Below are 10,834 nucleotides of genomic sequence, written 5' to 3' on the forward strand. Positions count from 1 at the left end.
TACACAGAAAAAAATGCATCTGTCTACAAACATTGCTATTTACCCATATTATTTACAGTGGCCTCATGCTCATGAAATATTTGGATATTTAAATCACACATGCAACAATATATGAATGTCATTTCATCTGATAAAATATCAAAGAAGGTGGGATTTATTTTACAGACAAATCATAAAACAGAGTTTAATAGGTTTGATATGAAGTATGCTGTTCAGAATGTATTTTGGTTGATGCCACTTGGTTTGACATACTGATATCTACTGCAATGACAACTGTAATTTTTTTAAGTATATGGCTTATGTGTCCAACTACTTTTGGATCATTGTGTCTATCTATATTTCGCACAAAATTATTAATTCATAAATATTAACACTTTTTATTTCTAAAAATGTCAGATGAAGGAAGCTGGAAGCAATTTGTGCAAAAGGACATTCAAGACCCCTGAACTGTTTCCCTGCTGTTTTAAGTATAGCCTTCCTATCATATCACGCTTGGGTCCCATAACTGTGTAATAACGTCCAACACTTTGATTTCAGTACATACGCTACTGTTTAAACATTTGGGGTCACTAAGATTTTGACATTTGGCAATTTGACATTAAAATTGATATTCGACTAGCTATAAATAATTGCAACTAAATGTCAACTAACTCGCATGTTGACATGAACTTGAAAAAAAAGGTACTTATAGTCAGTAGAATGTTGTGGGAACAATAAATAATGTGTTAGCAGATATTAAGCAGACAGTCTACTAATAATGACTGGTAATCGACAAGTAGTTGCAAAGTTACAGTAAGCAGAATGTCTAAAAAACTATTTAAAAATAAAGTGTTACCTAAATTGTTTTAGACAAATGTTTTTTATGGTCATGAAAGCTGCATTTATTTGCTCAATCAATCAGTCAATAAAAATAAACAGTAATAGTGCACTGCTTAATATTTTGTGCAAACCATAAAATTTTTTCCAGGATTCTCTGATAAACAAAGTTGAAAAGAACAGAATTTATTTGAAATATTTTATACAATTTACTGTCATTTTTTACCAATTGAATGCAAGTACTTATATCTTTCAAAAACCTCAAACCTCTGAATGGTAGACTTGACATACTGCAAATAATGTGACAATCCTATTTATTGTTACATTAGGTGTATACAACGAAATATCTAGAGGTAAATCATGCAATCCCTTTAAAAAAAAATCAACTTGACTGTATAATTAACAACAAACAATAGGTTTATGCCATTGCACATTTGAGCAGAAACACCTTATCTGAATATTGGTGTCTGTCTGGTCATGGCCCTGGGTCTAAATATTGTCCAGTAGATGGAGCTATCCAACAATCTCTGCATGGAGACAAAAATACACTTTTTATGTCCAGCAGATGGTGCATTCATTCACATTTGGACAAGCTAAGATCTAGTCCATCAAAATATAAAAACAGTTCCCTGAACTCTGTGTTCTTGGAATGTGAAGGTTCATGAGTGTTCATTGGAAGTCTGATTTTTGATAAACCTGTTTCTGATGTAGTCTAAAACATTACGTTTAAACGTATATATAGGTCGATGTCATTGCTGTAATGTCATTAGTTACCCAGCAGATCTTGCATGATAAAGTTTATCCAAAACTTTTGTCATTTATTTGTCTAAAGTTAACTTTAGCATAATACACTTTTACATAAAAATAACACAATTATTTAAAAAAAATGTATTTGTATACTAACTACTCTCATTTGTAATTTTCACTTTTAATACACTTTTTTTTTTTTTTACATGTCAGACAAACACACTTCATTCTAAAAGGGAAAGCTGAAAAAAAGCAAAACAGGAGGCCTGCCCTTTTTGAGGTACCACTTCAATGCATTTATAAAGAGCAAACCAGTCTTGTCCTGTCAATTGTACAGAAATATATACATTTGAATTTATTCTCCATATGAACTTTATCATTTAGGCCTAACTGTATGATCAATTAAAAACTGTTGCTTTGAAAAACGTTTCAGCACTTAACCATCACATGATGTTCATCAAAAAGCCTTAAACATTAGAGGGACCAATTTATATATAAACCTACATTAAAACATTGCACTTAATGCTGGAATGTGTGTTCTATTTCGTCAACCTCTCCTACTTAACCTTGGTTGACCATCTCAGTCATTTTGACACTGACAAGAGCTGTTGAATGCTGAAGCAGACAAGCTTAAAATGTAACTTTTAAAGTTACGAAAATATATTTTGGTCATCCTAACAACAAACAGGACAATGTGGCCATTTCCAATTATTTTCTAATTATTGAGATGATTTTAACCCCTCACTGTCTATGGTGGTTACGGCACTGGTGCATCACAATGCCAATCCAATGATAATGGGTTAACAGGAGGACAAGATCAGGAGGCCAAATGCAACGCTGAAATGCTGGACAATCAGACAATGTCTCTGTGAGATAATGAGTTTGGTGTATGAACAGTTCGTAAAGTCAATAGGTCTGTGAAGGTTTCAAAAGTAACAGTGTTTAGCTTCTGTTTTGGGCGTTTAGGATCTGGCAGGTCTTCAGCAGGAGTACACAAAGCTCTTACTCTCTGATAGGACATATTTATAAAAAAATTATGCACAGTGTTAATTATTTGGAAAATATATATATATAAAAACAGAAAGGGCATTAACAATGTAAAAAAAATGCATACATAAAGTAGAAAACTATATATATATGTGTGTGTGTGTGCATACCTGTTGCATAGACCCTGGAGTGGTGCAAACCGAATAAATCATCCACAGTGGAATTAGTAGGGTGGAGGAAAGGGTGAAGAAGCCACCAATCGCATAACCCCACCAGGGGTACTCATACACATTGTTGAACTTCAGAGGGGTGTATTTAATCAAGGAGAAGATAAGCGTTCCCTAAAAAGACAGGAAAAAGAATGATGAGCAATGGGGAGCTGTCATTTAGTTTGGTATGCTTTGTCACACTGAGTCTGTGCACAAAGTCTCAGAACAGGAGAAGGTGTTTCTTGTGTTTTGAAGTGCTGTCAGTGTAAAGACAGAACCAAATGACAAGTGTCAGACATGGACTCACAGGTGGCAGACAAACCTCTTCCTACCTCTATGTACTGGTCTGCGGATAGTTTGTGGTTACAGTATGAAAATAAAGTTTTAAAAAGCCACAGAAATTTAAATTTCTGTAAATGATTACTCACTGTGCATATAGCAGGTGTTAAATATTTCCAGCAACACTTCATGAAAGGCCAGGGCCGATATCCAATCATATCCTCAATGCTGTCATAGAGGCGATCTGCACCTGAAATTAAACCCAGAAGTTCTTAAAACTCTAAAGTATGTTGTAAATCATTTTATCACATTACTTTGTGTTCAACACGCTTTTAATGTGATAAGAACTGAGTGTACTGTTGTGTACTCTAAATATTTCTACAGAGGTCAGGTTACAGAGTGGCAAATAAATACATTTCCCATTTGTGTACATTAACTACACTTTGCTTTTTATTTTTTTACAGATTCAAATAAATGATTTACCATATACCCATCCAACACAGATGGACTGAAGGACAGCGAAGGTAAGAAGAGTCATGCCACTACAGGCATAATAGTCAAAAAGCTGGAAGACATACAGGCCACCCTGGGAGTGAAACAGAAAAACAAAGAAATTGCTGACAGAAATGACAGGTACTGCCGATTTGGTTTTTTTCAGTCAACCATCTTTGTGTTCTCATTTGTGACTCTCACCTCTGTTACCATTAGCAGACCAACAAGGAAGCTGGCAGCACTTATGAAGAGGAGAAGAAATTTTCGCCGGTGTCCAACTTGGAAGAAGGAGGGATACATATCCGAGATAGCAGTTACCAGGGCTTCATGATACACAAACTGATACAATAGAATAGAAAAAGCTTTAGGATATCCATAATATGATATAATAAATTAAATATAGAATGACCTATATTGCTTCCTATATTTACCTCGCTATCCAATCCCAGGAATATGATCATGATAAAAAAGAAGATTGCCCATAACTGAGGCAGGGGCATCAAAGCTACAGCACGGGGGTAAGCAATGAAAGCCAAACCAGGACCTGCCACAAACAAAAGTCATTAAACGAATCCCTCCACGCCCCACTTTTTTGATAAAACCTAATCACTGCATGTAATGTGAATGGCAGTGTTTAAAAATAGAAAAGTCAGCAGTACAGTTGTGTAACCAAAGGTATTGCAGTTACTAGACCCAGAGCTCTTACATAACATGATTTTCATGTTTCTGTATGCTTATTTTATGATATAATAAGCTTCCATTGATTTGAGAGACCTGAAGCCTTAAATATGATTTTACCTGACTCTGCAACCATTGAAATATCAATTCCCTGTTCATCTGCCATGAAGCCCAGGACCGAAAATATAGCAAAACCAGCCACAAAGCTAGTTAAGCTGTTGAGCAGACACAAGTATACACAGTCTCTGAAAGACAAATGGTAAAATAAAAATATAATAATAATAATTAGTGAAATTTACAATGAATTTACAGGTATGGAGAGAATGCTATTAGGTCATATGAACTACCTATAGCAGTTGTTCTCATATTTGTTGTAGCTTCCCAAAGCAGTCAGTACTCCTGTACAGACTCCATAGGAGTAAAATATCTGACTACCTGCATCCATCCACACCTAAAACATCAAATTTTGTTTTTATTATTTCAAAATCCAGTTATTCAAAATTCAACATCACAAAATGCAGTTGTTTTCAGCGAATAAAGGGCAAAAGAGAGCAACTGAGTGCCTGTGGGTCTTTGAGACGTGCTGGATCAGGGTAGAGGTAGAATGTGATGCCATTTTTCGCTCCAGGAAGAGTAAGGCCACGGACCAGCAGCACGACCAACATTAAATAGGGGAAAGTAGCAGTGAAGTAGACCACCTGAAAATAGGATGAAGAACATTCAGCATGTTCCTGTGGCTTAAGTGCTACAGAGTGGTGATGGCAACACCAACATCATGGGTTTAATTCCCAAGTTTTGATTCCTAAATGTAAAAACAATTCTGGCAAAAAATATCTGTCTATTCACTGAACATAGCATTAGGGAGATGTAAGCTTATCCACATTAAGATATATATTGAATAATTTAATTGAAAAAATTACATAAAAAAGATTATTGTATGCACTGTATATGTGTGTGTGTGTGTATATATATATACACATATAAACACACACATGTAAACACACATTGTAATTAATAAAACGTATTAATGAATTTGCCATAATGTTACGTAAAATTGATAGTCATTGATTTTTTTTTTTTTTTTTACCTCAATTCCTGGAAGAGAAAGTGTGCATTTAAAATGTGCATAAATGTTAAAGTTATTTCTTTCTTTTTCTTTTTTTTTTTTTTTTTTTTTTTTTTTTGGAAAAGGATAGCATGACATGAGGTTCAACACGCAAAACAAGCAAAACTGTAAACACATTCCACTTCCAGCTCACATCTTACCATTCACTTTGTGATACATATGTTAAAAAGTGGAACAAATTTCTCACCTTGCCTGTGGACTTCACTCCCTTCCACACACAGAAGTAGCAGATGATCCAGGCCAGCAGGAGGCAGAGTGCCAAGTCCCATCTAACATTACCAATCTGGTCTATTCCCTCAGACAAGCCCAAAATTCTTCTCCTGTAGGCAAATAATATGGAATCACATTCTGTTTTACAAGCTTTATTGAGAATCATTTTAATTAGCTGGATGATTTTTGTATCACGTGTTGCCGTAATTGCGTAATTCTAGTAAGCATGTATCCAGTTTATTGGGGTGCAATTTAAAAAAACTTACTCCCAAAACTCAATAACAGGAGATGTGCTTTTCTCTGGAGAATATTTAGTGATGTTGCTTTTGCTGAACTCTTTGCAGTTCTCTAAATAAAAAAGACAAAGGTTATTCAAACGACATATCCCAGTATTATGATAATTCACACTGTTAATGTGGGATACCTGTGTTCCAGTAGTTGTTGCAGCTTGCCCATGGCAGCTCTGAACTGAAGGATGAAAAGAGGTAAAGGAAAGCCCAAGCAAGAATTATGATGTAATAGACTCCTGTATAGAGGACAACAACTTGGCTACCATAACCAAGACCTGTGAATATAAAGAAAAAGTAGCAAAATACTAAAGTAAGAAGCTGTAATAGATTCACAATGAAAAGAGCTCAAGAGTCTCAAATTATATAAAAAATTTGGAGTGAGATTACATCTGTTTGGGGAGGAGACACCCAAATATTCCCGACAGCAGCCACTCTGCCCCAATTCTCTTAATTTTTTGCTAGCAGTTCAATTTTGCCTATTGTTCATAATTGACCAACACAAATAGAAATGAAAACAATTGGTAAATCTGACAAGACAAATTTATCCAAATAAAATAAAATATTTTATATTTAAAAAATTCAAATGTATTAAAAATAGAAATATGAGCCAAATGAACAGCAATTAACAGGAAAAGCATGAGAAATACAAGGTGTGGCGTGTAAGTGTGTGAACTGGTTGAAATCCATGTCTCATGGTGAATGTGTGACACTCGAGAGCCCTGTGAGTGCATTGTTCACCTTCAAACAGTGGACAGATCTTTCTCCAGCACGTAATTCCACCCTGACTGGTGAACTGACCGAGTGAGGTCTCCAAAAAGAAAAGTGGAATCCCACAGGTGAAGAGAAACAGCACATACGGCACAAAAAATGCACCTATATGACAGAACAATTTATTAACACAGCAAACTTATACATATCAAAATACAATATGCAATATACAAAATATACAATATGTGACCCTGGACCACAAAACCAGTTTTAAAAGTGTCAACTTTTTTGAAATTGAGATTTATACATCATATTGAAGCTGAACAAATAAGATTTCCATTGATTTATGGTTTATTAGGATTTAACAATATTACTACTGAGAAGTCTTTAAAGTTGTCCAAATGAAGTCGACGCATATTACTAATAAAAAGTTAAGTTTAAATATATTTATGGAATAAAAAATAAAAAAAACATTATCCAAAACAGGGGATTCACAAATCATTGTTTGAATTAAAAGTAATTTATATGACAAAACGACAACATGTTAAACAAAAATACCATACCATATCAACCAAATTCTAAAGCATTTATAATATGGCTCTTAACAGTCATAATAAAAATAATTATTTTTTTATTTAAATTTGCAATGTAAGCATGACAACAATACATATGCATACACTACTGTTCAAAGGTTTGGGGTCACTATAATTATAATTTATTTAATTTGATCATAAAATCCAGTAAAAACAGTAATATTGTAAAAAAAAAAAAAAATACAATTATATTTTATATATATTTAAAATAAAATCTATTCAATGTTATTTCTCCAGTCTTCAGTGTCAATAATAACATTTTAATATGGTGATTTGGTGCTTAAGAAACATTTATTATTATATAATCTATGTTGAATACAGCTGCCATATTTTTGCGGAAACCATGAGATATATATATGTTTTTTAGGCCATATTAAAATGCATTTATATACAGGTGCATCTAAATAAATTAATATCATGAACTTATTTCAAAAAGTGAAACTTTCATATTTTCATTACATGTAAAGTAAATGATTTCAAAGGTTTTTTGTTTTGATTTTGAATAGAGCTTACAGCTCATGAAAGTCAAAAATCCAGTATCTCAAAATATTAGAATATTTCCTAAGTTCAATAAAAAAAAAAAAATTTAAATAAAAAAAAAACTTGACTCAACACTTGGTCGGGGCTCCTTTAGCACAAACTCCAGCATCAGTGAAGTGATAGTGCTGAGGCACTATCGAAGCACAGGTTTCTTTAATAGCAGCCTTCAGCTCATCTGTATGGTTGGATCGACTGTTTCATCTTTCTCTTGGCAAGCAAATCAAACACAGTAATATCATGGTAAACAAACCACTTGGAAATGGTTTTGGTACTGTGGGCAGGTGCTAAAGTCCTGCTGGAAAAGAAATCAGTATCTCCATAAAGCTTGTCAGCAAATAAAAGCCTAAAGTGCTCCAAAATCTCCTTGTAGATGGCTGTATTGAGCATGGTGACTCTTGATGCACTGACTCCAGCTTCAGTCCACTCCTTGTGAAGTTCTCCCAAGTGTTTGAATTGGCTTTGCTTGACAGTATTCTCATGCTTGCAGTCATCCCTGTTGCTCGTGCACCTTTTCCTACCCATTTTCTTTAATTCCAGTCAACTTTGCATTTAATATGCTTTGATTCAGCACTCTGTGAACAGCCACCCCTTTCAGTAATGACCTTCTGTGAATTACCCTCATTGTGGAGGGTGTCAATGATTATGTTCTGGACTATTGCCAAGTCAGCAGTCTTTCCCAGTATTGTGGTTTCAAAGAACAAGAGTTTCACTTTTATGCTTGAGGGGGCACCCACTGGCAGATGAGCCATGAACACTTTTTTTATATTCTACATTTCCTATATTTATATAACATATATTCCGCATTAAAAATACACACACACACACACATATAGGTGTATAGGGCGCTGATTTCTTCCGAGGGTTGGCAGTTTTGTATGTAATGGAAAAGTGATTATGTGTCTTTTTTTTCATTTATGTTTAATCAATTCATAGCCTTCTCAAATCATCACCACTTGCCTAAAATATATAAACAGTTCAAGCATATCACAATGTTTGTTTAAATGTTTAACCTAGATAAATGTGCGCTGTTGGACGCATATCCAGTGTGGAGTGAGACTGAAGCGCGCTCTGCAGGACATGGAAGCACCAGCAAGATAACTTGCATTTTTTTCTAACTGTTGAAACAACTTAAAATACGCAGTCGTTTTTGTTCATAAAGGTAAGAGTAATACATCATTCGGTCTTGAACGTTAGTGCTTTAAAATCCTGAACCTAATATTTATAGGCTATATAGAAAGCTTTAAATTAAATTACTAGCTACGCCTATGCTCAAATGTAAATATTCTAATATTTTGAGATACTGGATTTTTGTCTAATCATCAAAATAAAAATTACAAAAATTTAAACTTTTGAAATGTTTTACCTTACATGTAATGAATCTAGAATATATGGTTTTTTTTACTTTTTGTATGTTACAAAAAAAAACTAAAATATTTTTTTAGATGCACCCGTGTGTGTGTGTGTGTGTGATTTAATGTTAGTGATTGTTTTTCTTAAAACAGCACAGTTGTTTATGTATTTCATACCACTGAGGTTCTTGTAAATCTTCACACAAATGTGAGCTCAGAGTTATCTAACTTCATCCAAATGAAATTTGGCAGATTTTTTCCCTAGAGAAACAGCACCAGATCAGTGTTTATGTGGATATTTTATTCCAAAAGCACAGAATGTCTGGCACTGATCTTAAGCCATAGACATTGAGACTCATATCCCAAAATATTTTAATTATAACAAACCACCACAGAAAAGCCCTAATAATATCTAAAAAGCAGTATATTTTATCTTCTGTGTATCTGAGAGTTTTGAAAATTTTTAAGATAAAATATTATTTTATATTAAGATCATATGATAACTCTGGAACATAAACACCATAAAACAAGATTAAATATAAATTTGCACTCACCCCCTCCATTCTTGTAGCACAAGTAAGGAAACCTCCACACATTTCCCAGGCCAATGATGTGCCCTGCCACCGCCAAGAGAAACTCCAGCTTATTAGACCACTGCTCTCTTGCCTGAGGTTTAGGTCTGGCCTGCACTAGGGCACCATTCATGAGGTTTAACTTCCCACCTGGCCTTGAGCTATGCTCCATGATGCTAATAATGGGTTGAGAAACATATATTATATACCAAATATCTGTCATGTAACATATTTAAGGCATAATGAAGAAAGGGGCCCATATGTGTTTGGGGTAGATGTGGGCCCCATGAGTTCATCTGTAGCAAGTGATAACATCATAGACTCTGCAAACAGCTGTACATGACTGCATGCAACTAATGATAGCGCAGTTGTTGTCTATTAGAATATGTCCACATTTAGATCTTGTATTATACATAAATTAAATGTTCTATCTACATCTTTAATATTCTCAGCAGCCTAAAAAATGCATATAATAACTTGCATGATACTGTAGTATAAAAGAAGCACTTATACACATTTATTGCAGTTAATGAATTTAAGTCTGTTATTAAATTGAATACTGTTTTATCAAGGTTTTTCCTTTAATATATCCTTCAGAAATATTGTGCTTCTACACCTGTCACCACAATCAGATATTAAAATCCTGAAATGTGTTTCATATCTTAAAAAAAAACAACATCTCACATTTATATATATATATAACAGCTCAAAACTGCATGGCTTTACTTACAGATGAAACCATGCATTTATTTAATTTTTACTTTTTTGGAAACTACAGTAAAACTGCTGTTTCACTAAATTAAAGTGTCAAGTAATAATGTGACAAAAGAGCAATCAAAATATACCTTTAATTTGTGAAGAATCCGTCTTGTATGTCTGTTTTATGAAGTGCCTGTACCTAGGTTAGCAGCTCAAAATAAATAATGTCCTCAAAGAGAATGTCTGAGGAGTGGCCAAACCGGCTTCAAGAGCTCCTGAACAAGCACTGTTGGACCTAAGCTGTTGGTCTAAACCCAGGTTTAGTATTTAGTGTTTTCTGTGTCCCCCTGTTTTATAGCATGTTTTTTTCAGAGATAAAAAATAAATGTCTTATCAGTAGAGCAAATGACAACCAATGGGTTTCTTTCTCTCACCCTACTCTCTCTGGCTATTTCTAGATCTTTCTCCATCTTTGATCCTGTCTGACAATTTTCCAATAGGTCCAACACAGCTCTTTATAAAGTTGAATTACTAGTAAC

At 34.1% G+C, this 10,834-nt stretch overlaps 1 protein-coding gene across 1 annotated transcript; it reads right to left on the bottom strand.

Moving 5' to 3' along the window:
• Positions 1–1,113: 1,113 nt before the first annotated feature.
• On the bottom strand, positions 1,114–10,744 carry slc6a22.2 (solute carrier family 6 member 22, tandem duplicate 2). Its single transcript, XM_052558731.1, has 15 exons — positions 10,442–10,744; positions 9,579–9,772; positions 6,573–6,707; positions 5,969–6,109; positions 5,811–5,892; positions 5,522–5,654; positions 4,772–4,906; positions 4,556–4,659; positions 4,329–4,453; positions 3,962–4,074; positions 3,732–3,869; positions 3,522–3,624; positions 3,188–3,288; positions 2,721–2,891; positions 1,114–2,572 (listed from the first exon to the last, which is right to left on the bottom strand). Exons 2-15 carry the CDS (start codon positions 9,766–9,768, stop codon positions 2,417–2,419), a joined length of 1,827 nt encoding a protein of 608 aa, XP_052414691.1. The 5' UTR covers positions 9,769–9,772; positions 10,442–10,744; the 3' UTR covers positions 1,114–2,416.
• Positions 10,745–10,834: the final 90 nt, after the last annotated feature.

This window comes from Carassius gibelio, chromosome B6 (genome assembly GCF_023724105.1).
Source record: "Carassius gibelio isolate Cgi1373 ecotype wild population from Czech Republic chromosome B6, carGib1.2-hapl.c, whole genome shotgun sequence".
Taxonomy (NCBI): domain Eukaryota; kingdom Metazoa; phylum Chordata; class Actinopteri; order Cypriniformes; family Cyprinidae; genus Carassius; species Carassius gibelio.

Coding starts and splice junctions, on each gene's coding strand:
- slc6a22.2 (XM_052558731.1), bottom strand. CDS start 9,768: ATGGAGCATAGCTCAAGGCCAGGTGGGAAGTTAAACCTCATGAATGGT. Junction 4,454..4,555: donor TATGAGAACAACTGCTATAG/GTAGTTCATATG, acceptor TTTGTCTTTCAG/AGACTGTGTATACTTGTGTC. Junction 3,870..3,961: donor TCCTGGGATTGGATAGCGAG/GTAAATATAGGA, acceptor CTATTGTATCAG/TTTGTGTATCATGAAGCCCT.